General features: G+C 44.7%; 1 protein-coding gene across 4 annotated transcripts; it reads left to right on the top strand.

Moving 5' to 3' along the window:
• Nucleotides 1-4,467: 4,467 nt before the first annotated feature.
• Nucleotides 4,468-20,698, top strand: GIMAP4 (GTPase, IMAP family member 4). Of its 4 annotated transcripts, none has more exons than XM_079152504.1 (3): nt 4,468-4,487; nt 17,167-17,238; nt 18,907-20,698. In XM_079152504.1, exons 2-3 carry the CDS (start codon nt 17,181-17,183, stop codon nt 19,833-19,835), a joined length of 987 nt encoding a protein of 328 aa, XP_079008630.1. In that variant the 5' UTR covers nt 4,468-4,487; nt 17,167-17,180; the 3' UTR covers nt 19,836-20,698. The 4 variants fall into 4 exon arrangements, with proteins under 4 accessions (XP_079008630.1, XP_079008628.1, XP_079008629.1 ...); XM_079152502.1 differs by lacking the exon at nt 4,468-4,487 and adding an exon at nt 14,057-14,140; XM_079152503.1 differs by lacking the exon at nt 4,468-4,487 and adding an exon at nt 16,786-17,078.
• Nucleotides 20,699-21,155: the final 457 nt, after the last annotated feature.

Genomic DNA, 21,155 nt, shown 5'->3' with positions numbered 1-21,155 from the left:
AGGCTTAGGTGGTCTCCAGGCTTTTCACTGAATGCCAGTTGGTCTCAAGATTTTAAATCAGTGCACCTCCAGTGCCCAGCAGTTGCCATTTTATGCTGGAAGGCTGCACCTCAGGGGTCCACCCTGAGTTCCACTCCTGTGGTAGAGGAGCCAATTCTTAGCCCACTAGGTAACCTACAGACCCCACATTTCCTGGTCTAAGGTTCAATCTCCAAACAATATATCCTGTTTCTGCACTTTTGAATTCCCAGCCAGACATGTGTCTCTTAGCTGGTCCTACAAGTAGCCAGACTGGAGGTGGAAGGGGACAGCCAGGTGGGTTTCCACAACCAGTTGTCCCCTGTATAAATCTCTCCCCTGTTTGACTTTCTCCTGGTCTCTTAGGCATAGTCTATGTCATGTAGTGTGGATTTGCCAGGTGGCCTATATTTCAGAGCCAAATTCTGGTTTGCCAGGTATTGGCTCCCTCAGTTGTCAGCCCTGGTGCCACAGTTACAAAATGGTTCCTTCTTTTGTTCTCTGCACACCACCTGAAGAAATGAGAGCTTCTTTCCCACACAAGGATATTGTGCAGTGTGCTTTTCAGTTTAGTTGGGCAGTGTCTTTGATCTCTGAACTCCATGCCCAGACATGTCTCAGATCTCCTTTTAAAAAATGCAGGCTCCTTTCGTTCCCCTATTCCTTCACTTTGCTTGAAGAGGGACCACTCTGGTTGGTGCCTCCAGTTGCTGCAGCGTCTGTGGTGCTGGAATCTCTTTCTTGCTTTATTTTATCCAACCTCCTGAGTCCCCCATCTGCTTTGAATATCCAGTATTAAATTCCAATAAAGCCCCCCCCCCTTTTATGTTCATCCGCCTTGCTGAGAAGCTGCCTGTATGCTTTCTTGTTTCATGCCATGGAGCAGCCAGGAAGGTGACCCTCTCTATTCAGTCATCTTGAACACCTTGCCTATAACAAAATGCTTAACATCTGCCTTGTCCCAACTTTCATTGAGTTATGGTGTCTGTGTGTGTCCCCTCCTTTGAAACTGGGTCAACTTTTGTGACTGTATTGAAAAAATACAGGATGGTTGAAGAGACACCATGTGACTTCAAATTTAGATTAGAAAAACATCATGCACTGCCTCCTTGCTGTCCTGGGATTCTGGGCCTTGGAACTTGGCCACCGTGTTGCAAAGAACTTTTCTACACACCCATGCTGAACACACCTGCCACCAGATATGGGGTGTTATCAGCTTTTTCACTGTTGTGATTAAATGACCTGAACAGCACAAACATAGAGGATGAAAAGTTTATTTGAAGGCTTACAGTTTCAGAGGTCTTAGTCTATAGAAGCCTGCTTCATTTCTGGGGGCTCGAGGCAAGGCAGGACATAATGGTGGAAGAGTGTAACAGAGGGAAGCAGCTCACTTTTTGATCAGGGAGCAGAGACTCTCCAGATACAAAATATATACGCACCTGCTTTCAGTTACCTCTCAGTTAATCTCATCAGGGATTAATTCACTGATTAGGTTAATGCTATAACCCAATCATTTCTCCTTCAAACCTTCTTGCATTGTCTCACATGTAAGCTTTTGGGGGACACCTCATATCCAAACTATAACGTGTGCGTTCCCCCACCCTGATGGGTTCTTCAGCACCAGTGGGGTATCGTACAATTCACTCCAATTCTTTTAAATATTTTTAGATATAGATGGACATAATTGTGATGGGCTGACAGATCTGGCTCCATGAGAATATTACAGGCCAGTCTCTAAGGGAAATGACTAAACAGACTCTATTTTGCTCTGAGACTCCATGTTATGTAGGAAATAAGCTTCTCCCATGGGAACACCCCACCTCTGTGCCCATCATTTGTTACTTAGCATGGCAGATTTAGCAATACATAATGACAATTCTTATGTAATGAAAAATTGCTCTCTTTTGATTCCTATTGCTTCTATATAATGTACCATGTGAACAGTGATTGTGTGGATGTTAGTAACCATTCTTTAGTTTGTACCTAGATAAGGGTCATTTTGACCCACTTCTCCCTCTGTTGATGATCTCATGATGTTAGTTTGTAATTTCAAATCATAGCAACAGACACTTATGATTAATGTGATTTTTGGTATAAGAACCCCTACAACCCTATGATCGGGGTTGTTCTCCCAATAGCCATTTTTGGGGGCATTGTGTGAAACAGTTAGCTGGCCAGCTTAAGAAAGACTCTCAAATTTGGACTTTTCAGTGGTGATCAGTCTGTTCTTAAGTTGTGCCCCATAACAATATTAACTTTATTTTATTTATTTATTGTTATGTAGTGCTGAGAATTGAACCCAGTGCCTCACAGGTATTAGGCAAGTGCTCTACCAGTGAGACACAACCCCAGCTCCAGTTCTTAAACTATCAATCTGGAGTTAGTGTCAGATCCTACAGGTTGAAGGGTTCAGTCCTGCAAGCCTGCTCCCATTTCAGGTGCCAGTTTCAAGTCCAGGCCTCTTTGACTGACTGGCTATAAATTGTGGGTTCCTACAATCTCCTCCTTGGATTCCATAATTTTCTAGAATGATTCATAGAACTCAAGGAAACTGTGTTTGCTGGTTTATTACAAAGGACACAACAACAGGAGCAGCCAGATGGAGAAGATGTGCAGGGCAGGGCTTCCAGGCCTATCTGTGTTCCCTCCACCCACACCTGGATTTCCTCACCAACCCCGAAGTTTATTAGATCTTGATCAAGGGTTTCTGTAATCTACAGCTCCAACCTCCTTCCAAGAGGATGAGGTGGAAAGTTCTAATTCCTTGGTCTTTCTGGTGACCAGTCCCACTGAGACCGTTGGTGACCATCACAGGGACAAAGGGCAAATGCACTCCTGGGCCTTAACTCGTGGCCTGACAGCAATTAAAAGATAGTACAAGTTTTTTCTTTTCCCTCTGTTCTTCTGTCTTAACTCATAACTTGTTAGACATTAAAAACTTGATGTGTGCCCGACCCATCCTCCTTAATCAACCCGATCAGCTCCAGAGACCAGGTGCATCATTAGGGCCAAGGACAATCGTCCTTAGGATTGGTTAATTGGGGGTTCATCTCTAATTCCCTCCTCAGTAAAAGAAACAATCTATATGTAATTATGTGGTTAAGTAGGGCCATTTCGTGTCTCATTCCCAACAGGGTTTTGTTGTTCTCACCTCAGTACCAGCCAGGTGGCTCCTGGAGTTTGATGCTTCCAAGGATATGGTTGGCATATGTTAAGAGATTCCTGGCAGGACACCATCTGTGTCTTCTGGAGTTTGGCTTTGGTGTTTCATAGGACATGAGAGGATGTTACCAAGAGACAGAAGTAGCAGAGGACAGACAGAGGCTTTGTGGAAGCAACCATAACTTTCACTGACTGTGGAGCAAAAGCAATGTTTCCTACCTAGCAAATGCAGGTCACACAGAAGGGAGCCAGCTAGAAGGGGACTTGGCCCAAGAGGCTACCTGTGGAGTGGTGGTGTCCCAGCAGTGCCATGTGCAGCAGAGGTCTGGAAGTCCAGGTGCTGGGAATTGGGGTTGGAGTAACAACTGGACAGAAGATAAGGCCACTAGTTTCGGTTAAGCTTCCAGGGAGATTTGCTGAAGGGTCATCAATGATGCCCCACAAGAAAAGCCTCGAAATTTGCCTCTTGTCCCCCAAAGGGCCAGATTGTGTCCAGCACATGAAGCAGGCACAACTGGGGAAGGTTTGCCCTGGAGTGAAGGTCAGAGTTTGATCCCTAGATGCTTCAATTACACAAAGGTGACTAAGAGTGATGGGATATTTTTCCTGAGAAGAACCTATCTCAGATTCCTTGCACAAGGCAGGGAACAGCTAGCGCTAAGGAGCAGTTTTGAAGGGACAGGAAGGAAAGACTGAATTTCTTCTTCCCTTGATCTGCAGAACCATCTTATTTAATTGCATTATTATATATCGATTCCATGCGGCCTTCTTTGCTGTGGAGATTACCCTAGGGGAGACCTTAGGAAGTGCCAGTCCTAAGGGTCAATGTTCATGTGATTGAGAAGTGTGTTTCAAGTGAGTGGGGGGTAGCAGGAGTCCCTGGGAAGGGCACATTCTCAGAGGGGTGCTTCGCCTACAGGGTGACTGGCTACATCTGAGGTGGGAAAAGTGTCCCTTATGAACTTGGATCCTGTTCTCTTAAGGTCAGTCCTCCCCACGCTGAGGAGTCCTCCACGCCCTCATAGACAGAGGAGAGGGGACGAGCAGGGACAGGATCTGCAGTTAAGGGCATGGACTCTGAACCTGTGTGGGTTCAGACAAAACCTTTGACCATTCCAGAGATGACAGCTGACCTCCCGAGAATGCACTTCCTTTGTAGACAATTTCTATCTGGTGAATAGTGCATCACCAGACTGGAAAGCATACTTGTGGTTAAAAATAAACTGAAGCTCTTGTTTTAGAAACTTGTCTTCCACTGTGGCTGAGAACCCTGAAGACAACTCCACCAGAGGAGATCCAGAAAAGCTGTGAGTACTGAGCCCCCCAGATCGAAGGAGGCACTTTTAGAGGAAGCGATCATTTGCCAAAATGCTGTGTATATAGTCCATGAGCAACGGCCAGGAGTTCTTTTGGGTAGATATTAGCTGATTAGGGGTGCAAATTTGCTTTCAAAAACAATGGTTTCATCCACACAGAGGTCTATGTTTTTTAAAAAATGCTTTTAATAGTAGATTGTTATACATCACATGGGGTTCATTTTGACATCGTTCTATGAAAAAAAATGGAATACATGGACTATAACTTGCTCCACTTCAGTTCACAGTACTTTCCTTTCCCCTCCTCCCCCCGTCCTCTACCCTACTGATCTTCCCTCTATTTACTTACAGATTTTTAAATTAGCGCACGCACACACACGTATGTATAGAAACGCCACAGTGGTTTTCACCATTGGCCAGTTCATCCCACCATCCTCTTTTCCTGCCCTCTGCTCTCCTCCCCAATCCCCTTGCTCCACTCCACTGCTCTCACTTTCAGCTCCACGGGACCCTCCCCCGCCCCTATCTCCTTCCTTTGCTCTGGCTTCTGCGTGGGAGAGAAAGCATTCCAAGCTTGGCTTTCTGAGCCTGGCTCACTTCTCTTGCATGAAGCTCTCCATTCCAGCAAAGGCCATGATCCCATTCTTCTGCATGGCCGAGTGAAGTGCCACTGTGTACAGACTCTGCATTTAATATGAAATATCCAAGGCAGGGCTTCTCAAGAGGGGGCAACTGTGGCCACCAGAGGACATTGGGCAAAATCTAGAGGCACATTTTGTTGGAATAGCTGGGGGTGGTGCTGCGGGCATCTGGTGGGTGCTGGCCAAGGGGCCCTGCTGAACACCCTGCTGCACCCAGGCCTTTAATTCTGTCACTGGCTGTGTCGGGCTCCATCTGTCTCTGTCTGTGTCGGGCTGGCAAATTCTACCCTTCCAACCTGACCAAAGCCTGTCTCACCGTAGGGCCAAGGGAGGCAGGTGGAGCGGATGAGGCAGGATGGGTGTCCTGTGAGGAAGCGGCACTAGCTAGTCCTCATCCCAGGGCTGGTCCCTTCCTCCAGGGCTGGTCCCACCCGCTGGCCAAGGGGAGAGTGCACTTTCCACCCCAGTTCATGTTTCGAGAGACCCAACAGGGTGCTCAGCCCCAAACGTGATTTTCTTTCTTCTTGCTAACATAGTGTCTTGACAATCCAAAGTTCCTTCTAAATTGGCTTCCATTCTCTGGATTTGGAGTTGACAAATTGCCCTGTTGCCAAATGTGTGGATGAGGGTGATGAAAATCGTCCCCTCCTCCATGACAGATCTGAGGTCTCGGGTTTGCCTCTGGCCTAAGCCACTGGCATGTCCACGGCAAGGGACAGACATTACGCACATCAGTGAGTGGCCTCTGTGGTTACTGGGGTGGGCAGAGATGGGTCACAGAAGGCATGAGGAAGCTGTGGGGACTGACGGGCATCTTGACAGTGCTGTCCATTTCACTCTGACATACGTCTGTCAAAACGTATCCAATTGCGCCATCTAAGACTGTGTAGTTTACCGGATGTCAGAAATGCTCGTGGAGTTTACTTATTTTACAACAGAGTAACTTGCCTTTATTAATAAGTTGTAAGCCTTCTTTACATACTTTGGGTTTTTTTGTTCTGTTTCATATATACAAGTTCTTCATTAGATTTATGATTTGCAAAATTTTATCCCACTTTGTGTCTTGCTCTTGTTTTTATGATACCTTTCTTCTTTTCTTAAAGATTAACTTTATTCTTTTTCTAATATACACACCTAGAGCTAAAATTTAATCTGTATTTACTTCTGTGGCTACATCTCATACACTTTGATGAACTGTATTTTAATTCTCCTTTAGTTCTATATATTTATCAATTCTATCATATTTTATTTCATCCATGAATTATTAGAACTATGTTCTCCAATTTCTAGACATTTATTTGTCACTTAATTACATTGTGGTCAGGAAATATGATCTGTGCTATTTCAGTCCGATGACTTTCTTAGACCATTTTTCCTCAGGACAAACATAAGACCAAGATTCACAAGTGTTCCCCGTGTTCTTGAAAACCACTGGTTGAAGTTCTGTGAAATATTTTACATACGGTAGTGTCCTCCATCCACAGTTTTGCTGTCTTGGTTTAAGTTTCCCGTCCTCACTACAGGGAAGAGGAGGAGGGGAGAGTGAGCACAGTATGGTAAAATTTTAGAGAGAGACCACATGCGTATAACTTTTTTTATAGCATAATGATACAATTGCTCTATTATATGATTAGTTATTGTTGTTAATCTCTTACTCTGCCCAATCTGTAAGTTAAACTTTATCATAGGTACAGGTACATGGGAAAAACATACGGTATAAGGTTTGGTACTCTGGGATGTCAGGTACCCATCTGAGGTCTTGGGAGGTCTCTTCTGAGGATGAAGGGGACTATTGTGTGTTTGTTAGGTCAAGTCGACAACCTACATTGCTTAATCATTCTTGGTAGTTTTTTTTTTTTTTGGTGCTGGGGATCAAACCCAGGGCCCTGTGCTTACAAGGCAAGCACTTTACCAACTGAGCTATCTCCCCAGCCCTCTTGGAAGTTTTGATTAAATCATCTGCTTGTTCTAGCAATGACTGAGAGATATATGCTGAAATCTGTCATCACTGATGTATACTTACAAAGATGTTTGCTCTTGTCATTCGGTCACTCCCTTTATGGAGGTGACGCCTCTTATTTGGTACCTATAAATATAAAAGCATGTTTTATCTTCGTGAAGAGATCATCACAGTTATTCCCTGCCCACACTGTTAAACAGCTGAACTTACCTTCTCTGACTCTTGATTTTCTTCATCATACTTTGTTACCTTGTTTCTTGTGTAAGTCAACATCTAACATACTTAATAATTTACAAACATTTCTGTTGTTGTTGTTTACTTTCTGTCTCCTCCCCAAACACTGGAAGATCCAGGAGGGCAAGATTCTCAGATGCTGTTATTTGCTGGTATGTTCAGTTGCCTAGCACAGTGCCTGGTTCACCTTAGGCTATCAATAAATATTGAATGAAAAGTTTAAATAGCTTGATTTGGAGGGTTTGTTTAGCATTGGGTTGCTGTGTTTGTCAGTATTTCTGCTTTTATCTTTTCTCAATTTTTAAGTTTCCAAATTTTTTACATACTCCAAAAATCTTTATTTATTTATTTTTTTAGACTGGAGGATTGGGTGCATTTACAGTATAGTTTCTATTTGACACACATGGGAAGCTTTATTTTTTGGTTTCTACACAGCCAAACTATTCCATACTTCTTTCTTCTTCTTTTCCCCCCCTAGTCTTAATTTGAATTGTTTGCATGCTTTTTACATGCTACTTTTTACCTATTAGTTTAGAGGTTATACACATTCTTCCTAATTATTTAGTGGTTACCTTGCAATTAGAATACACATTTTAACTTGTCAAAATCTAAAAGCAGTCTATATTTTTATCCTCTTTTCATCCAGTAAATTACTTTAGAACCTTTGATTCCATACCCACTGCTTCCCCAAACTACGTATTGCTGCTATTGTGTATTTTAATTTTTTTTAAGTTCTAGAAGGTATTGTTGTTATTTTGTACAGTTCATGTTTGTCTAGCCTTGGACTCTGTCTCTCTCCTTTCTCTCTTTCTCCAGTTGACTCTCTGACAACCTTCCTCTATCCTCTTGCACAAAATTCCTTTATTGAGGGTGTGTTCGCGGCGAGTGCTCTCAATCTTTGTTGTCTGAAAGGTGTTTATCTGGCCCCTGTGTTCGCCAGTTTGTCCACACCGGCTTCCTCACCTCCCTGGCCCACATCCCACGTGAAGTCTTTCAGGTTCACTGTTATTTTCTCTTCCTTTGTTACTCTGAAGAAACCAGCATAGTTTTTTGTTTGTTTGTTTGTTTGTTTGTTTTTTTAACTGTAATTCCATGTATTGAGTACCCATTATGAGGAAGGCAACAGGTTTGGTACTTAAAAAGTAGTTTATTTCGTGTCTGTCATATCCATGCCATAGCATTGTTAAGTATAATGCTTCTTTTGCAGGTGAGGAAATTAAAGCTTGGACCTGTTAAATAACTTGGTCAGCCTCACATCATTAGTACATCATTCACCCCAGGACTCGTACAAGTAGCCTGCGAACGCATCTTTAGACCAGAGTGCATGCTTCCAGCAAGAGTGAAGCTTCTCTTGTACACATGAACGAATGGTCCTTCTTTGGGAACGCAGTACTTTTTAATAGAGTCGGCAACTCTCAAAAGAGAAATGTGTCTCAGCACAAGGCAGATGTGGATAGTAGGTGATGAGTGAGATTGAAACCAGCGGAGTTAAAACTACATCTCCCTCAAAGGTCAGCTTTTGTTCTTTCCTGCAGCTTTTAAGATGTTTTCCCTGCTGGGATGCACTGTAGTTTCCTTAATTTTCTTCTTTGGTATTTGTTAGATTTCTTGAATTTGTACATTGGTGAATCTCACCAGTTAAGGGAAAAAAAAAAAAAAAAACTATTATCACTTTAAAGATTTCACCTACCCTATTGTCTTCTGTTTTCTTTCTATCCGTCATTTTTTGTCTGCTTATTTATTTAGGTCCTGGGGATTTATCCCAGGGGCACTTCACCAGGGGTGAGCTGCACCCCTGGGGTCTTTTTTTTTTTTTTTTTTTTTTGAGACTGGTCTCATTCAGTTGTTGACTCTCTCGCCAGATTGCTGAAGTGGATCTTGAACTTGGACCCTCTGTCTCAGCCTCCCAGGTTACTACAATTACTGGCACAATCCACTGCTCTCAGCATATTTTGCCTCATTAAATTGCATTCTGATCATTGTAAAATAATTCAGTGATCCTTCATTAACTAGAGGTCACTGGCTTTCAGCTCACCCTGCATTGAGGGAGTAGCCTTTTGGGTTTTATGGCAGGAACACCCCTTTTAGACGCTTCCCTTGAGACTCTTTCTTGTCTCTTATTTTCATGTCATTAAGGCTTAGAAAAGCCAAGGGGAACTGCCCCGGGTTTGCTGAAACATGGGGAGAGACGGCCAGCCCTTCCTCCCTCCGTCCCCCCAGCGAGGTTTCCACCCTGCCCGAGCTCCAGGCCTGTGAGGGCCCAGTCTCTTTGCTGCTCACCAGGGCAGTGTTTTTAGCTGATTTCAGGGGGAGGATTCATAGCTAAGGTCGCATGTTTGGTTTTTCCTGATTTTGCATTCTGAATGAGAAGTTCTCTTCGGGGTTATTTTTTACCTTTAGCCCACCTCTTCTGTCTCTTTCACGTACTATTTCTTCAAATGTCAGCTCTGCTTGGTTGTCTTTTCATGTTTAAGGATGAATTATCGGAGACGCTAACTGGAAGCTGCATGGCGGACAGGTGTGTACCTGAGGCCTCACACAGGTGCAGGCAGCCCTGGGAAGGAGCCCCGAGGGCCCGATGGCGAGGGTTTCTCTGGGAGGATTTAGTCTTCAGAAAAGAACCTTCTGATGATCTCCTTGGGGAAAGGTACTTTGGAATGTGGGGTCCTGAATTATGGGGAGGGAGAGGGTCATGGGCCCACTGTTCCACGTGCAGACCTCCTAATCGGCTTCCAGCCCGCAGACCCCTGGACCTCCCTGAGACACAGCCTCTATGGCCACCTCAGCTCCAGCTTCCCTGAGCTCATGTTGATGTGGAGGTTCTGCCCACACAGCCTCACCTCTCCCTGCCTTCTAGAAATTTGGGTAAATCTCATACGTGAGTTCTCGTTAACACCATGGTTTTGTAATCTGACTCCATTCTCACCCAAAGGGGGTTTGCAGAAAGAGGCTGCCTGTGGTCTAAGATTCACGTTAATCCATTTTGCAGAATGGCCAGCACGTGACCAATTGCTTGTCTTGCTTCTGAAATCCCTGATCTTTTTGTTTAATGGAAATAAAATATAACCAGAGAAAATGTGCAAATTGCTTTCCCATGTGCGAATTTATGCGGAACCATCACGGTCAGCTGCGTATTCTCATGAACGCTTCAAGTTGCAGTTGTTTCCAAATAGCAATAATCAAAAATGATCTTGATGAATTTGATAATAAACCTGCTATATTTTCTAAAAGCAATTTAAGCTTTTAAAACTCCATTCTCAGGATTCTAAGTAAAATACAACTTTCTCCCACTTATTGTACTGGTTGTTTCACTCAGTGCAAGACAGCAGTGAGCATCGGTAATTAGGTCTCCTCTCCATGTGGGAGGCAGAATATTTTCCCTTTGACCAGATCAGCCCAAAGAGATGCCCCAGGCAGATCCTGAGCCCACTTCAGAATTCTGAGATCTCCCTGGGATAACTTTTCTTTTTCCCAGGCTTTCTCTGTTCTGAGCACCATGCTGCATACGTGGTGGGGGACATGGCCCCTGCACTCTGACCTTCTATCCTGTGAGGTGACTACAACTGTGAGTGAAGGAGATGAGACAGGAAGGGGCTGGGGTGGGGCAGGAGGAGGTGTTTTTCTGCACAGGCATGTTTACAAGCAGCAGTCTCATCCTCATACCATGAGAAGGTGCTGGGAAATTGACTGACATCCGTTGAAAGCCACAGACTTTCTGGGGAAGAGGTGTGAACCATCCTCTGGTTTCTTTGGCATATAATTTCTCATAAAGTGGTGCAGATATTTATATATGTGTGAAGAAGGGAATCATGGGTTCAAAAGAAAGATATCAAACTGTGTAGAAATTGCTGAAAACCAAACCGTAACACCCTTGAGGTGGGGGAGGTGTTACTCAGCAGTGGGTTTTTATAATAGCCGTCCAGATTCTAGGCCAACAGAAGTTTCTGTTTCCAAGTCCCTGAAGGGCCATGCATGGTGGGCTCCTTTATTGCACACTCTGGTACCTGGGGAGGGGAGGGGAGGAGAGGGGAAGGTTTGGGAGACCCATAGCCAGGAGACTGGGGTTTGCCATGGCAAGCAGTGCCCATGTCCCAGCACCACCTGGTTCCTGTTATTCTGTGCCAGAAGGTGAAAGGCTGTCAAATTAACTCACAGAGGTCTCCAATTTAGCATTTTTCTAGAGAAACTAGAGAATCAAAATCCCTGCAGAAACAGGTTTTCCTTTGCTACCACATACATGAAGTGGTTTGCTAGTACTCCAAGGTGGACTTGATGAGTTAGAGGCATGCTACAAACCCCAAAGCCACCACCAAGAACAAAACAAAGAAGTGGAGCTAACAAGCCAGCAAAAAGAGATAAAATGAAATCATAAAGGTTCAATTCAAATAAGGAAGGAAAATAGGGGAAAAAGGAACAAAAGAATACATGGGACAACTAGAAATAAATAGTAAAATGACAAATTTAACCAAACTGTATCACTAATCACATAAAGTATAAAAGATTTAATTATGCCAGGTGTGATGGCATACACCTATAATCCCAGTGGCTCAGGAAGCTGAGGCAGGAGGATCACAAGTTCAAAGCCAGCCTCAGCAACTTAGTGAGACCCTGTCTCTAAATAAAATGTAAAAAGGACTGGGGATGTGACTCAGTGGTTAAGCACCCTTAGGTTCAATCCCTGCTAGGAAATAAAAGATCTAATTGCCTGAGTTAAAAGTAGACTCAACTATGTGCTACCTATAAGGAGCCTACTTTAAATATAAAGATGACATAAGTGAAACATAAAAGGATAGAAGAAGAGACACCATCTTAACAATAGCAAAAGAAATCTGGAAGGGTCTGGGGATGTAGCTCAGTGCCAAAACATGTCCCTCCTGTGGGGAAAAAGAAGAGAAAGGAAATCTGGTATTGCTATACTAGTATTAGATGAAGTGTATTTCAGAGCAAGCAATCATTGGGAATAAAGAACATAATTCCACAATGACCAAAGCAGCAGTTAGTAAGGAGAACATAACAATCTAGATCTGTTATGCCTCTAATAACAATTTCAAAATACACAAAGCAAAAATTGATAGATCTAGAAGAAGAAATAGACATCAGAGTTGGAGATTCTAATTTTCTTCTCTCAAACAAACACAGTAAGCATATAGAAGACCTGATCACACTACCAACCAATCAACCTAATTGTGATTTATAGAATATTCCACCTAACAATAGCAGACTACCCATTATTTTCAAGTGCACATGGACTATTTACTAAGATAGACCCCCCTATTCTGGGCAACCAAGCATCTTAATTAATGTAAACACATTCAAGTAATACAATGTTTTCCCACAATGATGAAGTTAAAAACCAATAAGAGAAATATATCTGGGAAATACCCAAATGTTTGGAAACTAAGTTGTCTGCTTCTAAATAACCTGCAGGTCAAAGAATCAATCAAAAGGGAGATTAAAGGGTGGGGGAAGGAAAGATAGTAGACTAAGACAGACAGTATTACCCTATAAATATGTATGATTACATGAATGGTGTGAATCTACATTGTGTACAACCATAGAAGTGAAAAGTTGTACCCCATTTGTGTACAATGAATCAATATGCAGTCTGAAAAATAAAAATTAAATTAAAAAATATAAAAAAAGATAAAAAAGGGAAATTAGAGAAATTTGTCCTCAGAGAAATTTTTGTCTCATCTTTTCTTTCTTGTTAGACTTGTTAGAAGTTTGTACGATTACCAAAGTAATGCAAAAGTAAGCATACAACCGTAAAGTCTCAGTTGCAGGGTGTAATGGCAAGTTGGAACCCTTTCTATGGGGAAAATAATGGGTATGTTGGAAAATTAGAACCCCCACTATAGTGCCCACAGTTTCTATGTTCACACACCTGTGTCAGGGGTCAGTGGTAGGCTATCTCAAATGGTCCTAAGCACCAGCTCAGTGACTCCAAGTCACAGTCTCTCTCTTTGGCTTCTGAGAAATGACTCAGCAGAAACACCCTGGAAATAGGACATGGACGTGTGAATGTGTGTGTATATAAAATATATATAATTATTATCATTGTTATTTTATTTTTTATTTTTTTTGTACCAGGGATTGAACCCAGGGGCACTTAACCACTGAGCCACATCCCCAGGCCTTTTATGTTTTATTTTGAGACAGGGTCTCACTAAGGTGCTTAAGGCTTCCCTAAGTTTCAGAGGCTGGCCTCGAACTTGCAGTCCTCCTGCCTCAGCCTCTTGAGTTGCTGGGAATGCAGACGTGTACGACCTCGCCCGGCTGTAAATAGGATTTTGTTCCTTCTCACATCAGGGCCCAAGACTGAGGTACTAGCAGCAAATGTTGACTGGGAGGCCTGTTGTTCTGAGCAGTGGGTCCAGGCACCCAGGGGTCCTTCAGAATAGCTAGCAACTCCCTGGTTTTGATCTAGTAGATTTTTCCAGAATTGTACAACATGACCCATGTAGAGTCTTTGTGAGGTTCAGCATGTAGCCACTAGGCATATGTGGCTATTTAAATTTACGTGAATGAATACAAAATAGATTTTCAAGTTCAGTTCTGCAATTACACTTTTCTCATTTTAAGCGCTCAGTACCTACATGTGACTCATGGTTACTTGACTGGACAGCACAGGACAATCCCATCACTACAGAAAGTTCTGTTGGTGTAGCTGAGGGGTAAGGTGTGCAGGTCGCTTCATAAGCAAGTCTAGACAGCTCCTCCTCTCATTTCCTCTCTGCTCTTCCTCCTCAATATGCTGGCTTAGCATTGCCTGCAAACTCAGAGAAGGGTATAAGATCCAGAATTTCCAGGTAAGCGAATATGGGTCGGTTTGGGGGAGAAAAATGTTAAATTTGGTGCGGAGGGAATCTCTCTATTGGCTCTATGTCCTAAACCTCTTGGCAAACTTGCTTTTAGAATCTATTTCTTGTTGGCTTCTGTTTCCTATAGTTGCTGATTTTAGATCGTAATCTGTTTTGAAGTCTGAGCCCTACAAATTAATGTCTTTTTCAGGGGTTACTGTTTAGAGGATAATTGTCTTACAAATAAATTATTACTGCACTGGTTGTAGAATTTATAATAAACTTGACTCTTCCAGGCTGAAGTAGGGCCAGTGGGCCCAATCAGCTCTGGGGGCTGTTGTGAAAAACACTGAGACCTGGAAAGGGAGGTGCAGATCCGCAAAGCTCAGTGCGCAGCCCCCGGAACTGACATCCAGGTCAAGATCAGAGGCTCTGCAGTCAGAGGCCTGAGACCCCATTAACTGTCTAGAGCTAGGGACATGCTGCCTCAGAGACTGTCCCTTCCTGGTGTCACTGAAAGCTGGGTCCTTGTCCCAGATGACAATCCAATAATGAAGACATGGTTTTGAGAAAAAGGAAAAAGAAGCTTTATTGCTTTGCTAGCTAAGGAGAAACACGGCGGAATCTTGTTCCAGAGGCTGTGATTCTGCGCATCAGCAGGAACAGGGAGTTTTTAAATAGGTGATTCAGTGAAAATGAGATTAGGGAGGAGAGATCAGGAAGAAGATTAGGGAGAAGTTTAGGGAAAAGGAGATCAGGGAGGAAAAGATGTGGAAGAAGTTCAGGGAAAAGATTGGGAAAAAGAAAAAAAACATGTAAGTTTCAAAGCAACCAGGGATATAGTCAAAGCATCAAGTGAACCTGTTACACTGGGTTCAGCCAGAAATGAGCTCTTCCCAGGAGGGAGAAGGGATCTGCCTCCCTGTGTGACTCGTAGTTCAGGAGAAGCTGGGACTGACAGGTGCTTGTTCTTCAGGCAGAGCAGAAGAAATTAACTCCCCAACTTCAGCACTCACAAAAGCACTTTCTCCTGGCTTTGCATTTGAATTAGGATCAGTAGAGTAGCATTAGTGAGTCCATGTGTGGGAAGCAGAGCCTTAGGAATCACCAAGGCTGATAATCTCCAGAGGTTTGGGAGGCTGGGCCCGGAGAATCACCAGTTCAAAACCAGCCTCAGGAACTCAGTGAAACCCTGTCTTGAAATAAAATACAAAGGAGAGAGAGAAAGAGAGAGAGACAGGGAGAGAGAGACAGAGACAGAGAGAGAGAGAGAGACAGACAGAGAGAGAGAGAGAGAGAGAGAGAGAGAGAGAGAGAGAGAGAGAGAGAGAGAAAAGGGCTGAGAACGTGCCTCAGTGGTTAAGTGCCTCTAGGCCCTGAGTTCAGTCCCTGGTCCCCCAGACAAAATGAAACAAAAACAAACACCCAGAAGCCCTCTGCTTTCCCAATGCTGACCTCCTATCCCTCCTCCTAATGCCAATCATCAATATCAACTCTATGGTCACTGCTGAGTTTTAAAAATTCCATGCTTTCTCTTCCAGGTTTATAGGAACCTTTCTATTCCTACATAATCCCCTTCCCTTTTTTCAAAAGAAGTGCTTGACTTTCTAACTGTTTCAAATCTATAATTTATGGCTCCCTGCCTGCTGACCTTGTCCTTAGGAGGAGCATTTTCAGCCTGTCCTGGTTCAAGTCTGCACCAATGAGAGTTCTTTAAAATGTTCAGGGGTAGCAATGAAGGAAAACACTAAAAAAAATGCTTCTATGCCACCAAGTGTTGACTAATAAGGAAAGAATTGTCCTGTTTACAGAGTAGACAGGGGTTGATAACATGATCAATCAGAGGGGCAAGAAGCTCAGGGATTGTTGATCGTGCCATTTATTCAGTGAACATTTTTTGAGAAGCACCGTTGGTCCAATATTGTGCTTGTTCCCAGAGAATAAAAGGGGTGACATTTGTCCTCCCATTGCAAAGTTTATAGTTCAAGGGGTGGGGTTGGTAAAACATCCTACACAGAGCTTCCTCTTCTGACGTGGAAGAACCGCTGGGGTGCAGTTCGGGTGAGCCACCAGCGTGCACACCAGAGCGGGCCTGAGGTCCGGGTGCTGGTCGAGGGGGCAAGACCGCTGCAGGGAGCGGAGGCCTGAGGGCGGAGCAGGCCTGCGCTGGGCGCCATCTGAGGTGGGAGTGCCCCAGGCAGATGGAAGGGCTCCGCAGAGGGTAAAGGTGGGAAGAGGCTAGAGATTCTGGGAACATGGAGGAAGCCGGTGTGTTAAAGTCCACGAGAGAGAAGGAAGTTATCATGCAGCGCTTTCCGGGTCATTCTGAGGATTTCAACTGCTTTCTGAAGGCAGTAGGAAGCAACTAGGGAACTGAAGCAAGAAAAAAAAGGTAAAATTTTAGATTTCCAACTGGTGGATTAGAAAAGGGATGGAAGGCAAGGCGATCAGTCAGGAAAGCCATACATGCAAAGCAATGGCAGTGGAGGAGCAGGAAGGTGGAGAGAAATGAACCAGTCTGAGGTTTTTGGAAGCACTTCAACAGGATTCAGGTGGAGTGAGGCGAGTGAGGAGAGGAGAGGAGCGGAGGATCCCCGGGCTTGGCGGGAGCTGCTGGCTGAAGGGCGGGGTTTACCCGGGGGAGGAATCCTGGCGGGAGGTGCGGGGCGGGGCTCCCTTTTGGCCAACTTCTGCTTGAGAGGCCAAATGAGAACGTTAAGCGCAGAGTCGAGGTTTGGAATGCCGAGGAGGCTGTAGGCGACAGATGGCCTGTGAAAGGCACCCCAACGCCAGCCCACCAGGGAGAGGGGCCCAGGCTAGAGCCAGCACCAAGGAAGCCCTGCAGGTGCTTAGGTGAGTGGGGGGAAATGCAGCAACCAGGACAGGAAGCTGAAAACAGAGTTAAGTGAGCTTCTGGGAAATGAGGCAACAGAAATCAGAGGAACAGGTAAGAGAAAACATTGACAACCCTCCATCAGACACTCCAGTCGCTCTGCATTTATCCAAAGTACACGATTTTCTTTCTTTATCTACAGGAATCCAAACTATAATGGCAGCCCAGTACCAGGATGTGAGTTCCAACCCCAGCCAACCAGGGACCAGCTATGGTGAGACAGGCTCGGGTCCGGGCCTGGCTGGTGGGAAGGGGGCACCCCGGGGGTGTGGGGCCCTCTGGTTCTGACAGCCAGTCCCCAGCTGAACAGCCTGGTCCCTCCTTTCTCTTCATTGGCCCTCGTCTCTTCCTGCCCTCCGCCTGAGATGCTGTAATGCTAAGTGGGAGAGAAACGGAAAGGGCCTCTGCTTGGTCCTGGGCCCAGCACAGTTTCTTCTTCCTGCTCCCCACAAAGCAGACACAGCACAATAGCTGGGAAGCCTCTCTGGTTGCCTTTCTGCTCCTTCCTTCAGCCTGGAGGAGGACTGAGAAGGAGAAATGTGGGAGCCATCAATCCTTCATCAGGTGCCTAATTTACCTGTTGCTGGTAGTCCCACTACAACCCCCAAGTTAAACAGGCTGACTGCATACATCACAAAACCCTCCCTTTACCCTTTGACCCATAGAAATTGATTGTGTCCGTTGAACTGATTTATAAAACTATCCCACAATCCCATAATTTAGTAGCTTAAAACATCAACTTTTAGTTGGTTCTCAATTCTGTGGGTCAGCAGGACAGGTCTTGGGTCTGGGCCAGCTTTTGGGTCTTGGTCTCCATAGCTCTGTGGACTCGTGTGTAGTTAACAGGCTTGGGCAGAGCAAGGTGTCTTGGAGTGGGCCAGTCCCGGCATCTTCACACAGCAGTTGCAGGAAGAGCAGGAAGAGAAGGTGGCCACAGCACGTAAGCACCTCTGGAGCCTCTGCTTGCACGAGGCATTCCATTGTGCTACTGTCCAAAGCAAGCCTCACAGACCCTCTAGATTCACTGGATGCCTCTTAGTGGAAAGAGCTGCAAATCCAGATCCCAAAGAGGCCTGCACACAGGGATGGGAACGATTTGGGGCAGTCAGCCTGTGGATCGCCATCCAAGCACTCTCCACACTGGCAAACTGTGGCAGTGCTGCAGCCGGGCTCTGGTGCCCTTCATCCCACCTGCCTTGATTTTCCTGCTCCCCTTCCCATGGCCAGGAGGCCAGTGCTCCCAGGAGATTCCAAGGATGGTGTCTTCCACCCCGATGCTAATTAAATAAAGATGTGAACTTCCACCACATTTTTCCTTAGATAACCTTCGCCTTCCGGGATCCAGTGTTCTCAGACATAGAGCTTTCGGAAATGTATTTCTTTCATCTCAGGATTCTGAATCTCAAACACAGGAAACTTTTCCATAAAAATAGTGATGGGTTGTATAAACCTCGCTACCTGGCTCCATGCTGGGAAGCTCCATTTGGCATATAAATTGGGAAAATCAATCTGCCACTGCAGAAGCCCCAAAGTCAAGTTTTGTGCTCTTTCCTAAATGACCTCAAGCTCTCAGCAGCAGCTCACAGTTCTCTTCTGAAACCACTTTATTTCCTCCTCTATGGGCTTGAAAGCCACATACGGTCATAGTAAGGAGTTCAAGGGAATCTTGAAAAGAAAGAATGAAGATGGAAGATCAAGGGAGGTACCAGTTGTCCACGATGGACACTGACCCAGAAGGCTATCTATAGACCCTGCGAGTACAGGGCTGGCAGTGGGGAGAAGCCCACAGCCTGTAACAGAGAGCAGTGTGGGGTAGGGGACTTGGCATGGGAAATAGCTGGAGGTAGATTCTAACACTGTGTCTATTTCATTGATGTCCCAGGGCCCAGAAACCAAGGTCACAGAGATTCCCAACTGAGAATTGTCTTAATTGGTAAAACTGGAGCGGGAAAAAGTGCGACAGGGAACAGCATCCTTGGAGAGAAAGCATTTAAATCTGGAATTGCAGCAAAATCCATTACTAAGACCTGTGAGAAGAAGAGCAGCATGTGGAACGGACACGAAGTTGTCGTGGTTGATACTCCTGGCATTTTCGACCCCGAGGTACAGGATGCTGACACAGACAGAGAGATCGCGCGCTGCGTCCTCCTGACCTCCCCAGGGCCTCACGCTCTGGTCCTGGTGATCCCGCTGGGCCGTCACACCATGGAAGAGCGCAAGGCCTTAGAGAAAATCCTAAAAATGTTTGGAGACAGTGCCAGAAGTTTCATGATTCTCTTGTTCACCCGGAGAGATGACTTGGAGGGCACCGATTTCCACGATTACTTAAAGAACGCTTCAGATGACATTCAACAGCTGGTGGGCCAGTTCGGTCATCGCTACTGTGCATTCAACAACAAGGCCACAGGAGCTGAGCAGGAGGAACAGAGGGCGCAGCTGCTGGCCCTGGTCCAGCACATGGTGAGGAAGACCAAAGGGAGATACTATACCAATAGGGTGTACCAGAGGGCTGAGGAGGAAATTCAGAAGCAAATCCTAGAAATCCAAGAACGTTACAGAGCAGAACTGGAGAGAGAGAAAGCACAGATAAGAGAGGAGTATGAAGAGAAAATCAAAAGCCTGGAAAGTAAGTTAGAGCAGGAAAAGAGAAAGGGGCAAATGGAGAGAAGACTACTGGAAAGGGAGTCTGTCTGGGCTTTGAGGCAGCAGAATGCCCGAGTGGAGGCTGAGAACCTCAGTAGTATAGTTGAAATAATCTTGAAATTCTGGGGGTTTGCTTCCTCTCTATGGCATCTGTTTTTGGAAAACTAAACCTAAAGAAAAATGCATTTATATTTTCTGACTATCACCCGATGACCCTCCCCAGTGACTTGTTTACCAAAGTCAGAGAGCTCTAGTTTCTGTCTCAGCCTCTCAGGACCAGAGTGCAGTGAAGTTCACCCTTGGCAACAGGCAATGTTTGATTTAGCAGGAGAGGGACAAATTCTCATTTTGCTTGAAAGTAAAAATAATGATGCTTGCTACCAGTGGATGCTTCCTCAGAGACATGGAGAAGGAAATGTAGGAGACCAAAGAACATTACCCCAAGCTGTATCCAGGAGTTTCTAGTAAAAGTTTCTCCTCCAAATTCCTTTAGATGGGTAGATAGTCTCTGTCTGCAGCTTCTATACACTTACCTTTGCCTTTAGGGTGGTAATGATTATCTTGCCCATATAGTTTGTTAGGAAACTTAATTCTTTGTTTGCATTAGGCAGTCTTATAGATGGAGATAGTTTTTCTCTCAGTGAATGTCAAATTGTTTAATTATAGATTTCATAGAAGGAATCAAATTGTTCCTTATATCTGCTCTTCAAAGAACAAAGAGTTATTTGGAAAACAGATCTCTCAGAACTCAACTCGGTAATGATCCCTAAAAGTCAGAAAGCACAAAAGACAGCTTTCAACCAATAAGGGTATCATGTTTGTGTATCTGTAGGCTCTCCGACCCATCTCAGCTTTAACAGCTTGGTGAATAACCAGAGCTGTTCTTTTCTTGAGAAACAACCAACTGTTCCCACCCCAGGCCTTCGCCTCACACCTTGAGTACTTAATGCTTGGCAGGTTATCCATACTTGTGTCCCCACCCAGCTGAATTGTTTGTTTATTATTATTATAATAAAACTTTTCAGTTCTCACCTGTTTGTGCAGAATTGGACTCTGTTTTGTCTTGGAAGAAACCTCAGATACTTCCAATAATACAGAATGAATTTCACTTTTTGGTGAAAGTTCAAGATGATTTTAGAGCTGGGCTTGGTCTACTCCCATGGCACCTGGGCTCCTCCTTTTCCCTGAAGGGTTAGAGCTACATCCTCCACCTTTCTACTGACCAAAGACCACAGTTCCCTTGGCTTTTCGTTTGCAGTGATAGAAATTGTGTGTAACCAATGTTTCTCAGACTTCTGCAGTTTTTCTGGTGAAAAAAATTTCCTTTAACATGGAGAGGACAACAGTTGAAGTCCCCGTTCATTTTCTATTTTACTCCTGGGTTCTCCTCACCTAGGAATTTCTCAGAATCCCCAAAGCATGTTCCCATGCTTCATCAGCATGTCCTGGTGGTCACATTTGCCAACTCTCCTTGCCCTGTCATCTTGA

Source organism: Sciurus vulgaris (assembly GCF_902686455.1).
Source record: "Sciurus vulgaris genome assembly, chromosome: 8".
Lineage (NCBI taxonomy): Eukaryota > Metazoa > Chordata > Mammalia > Rodentia > Sciuridae > Sciurus > Sciurus vulgaris.
Note: the sequence above shows the minus strand (reverse complement) of the source record. Positions and strands in the feature narration are given on the sequence as shown.

Excerpts from the sequence above, each read along its gene's own strand:
- GIMAP4 (XM_079152504.1), top strand. The coding sequence starts at position 17,181 with ATGGCAGCCCAGTACCAGGATGTGAGTTCCAACCCCAGCCAACCAGGG. Across the intron at positions 17,239-18,906 it reads CCAACCAGGGACCAGCTATG|GGCCCAGAAACCAAGGTCAC; the intron begins GTGAGACAGGCT and ends TTGATGTCCCAG.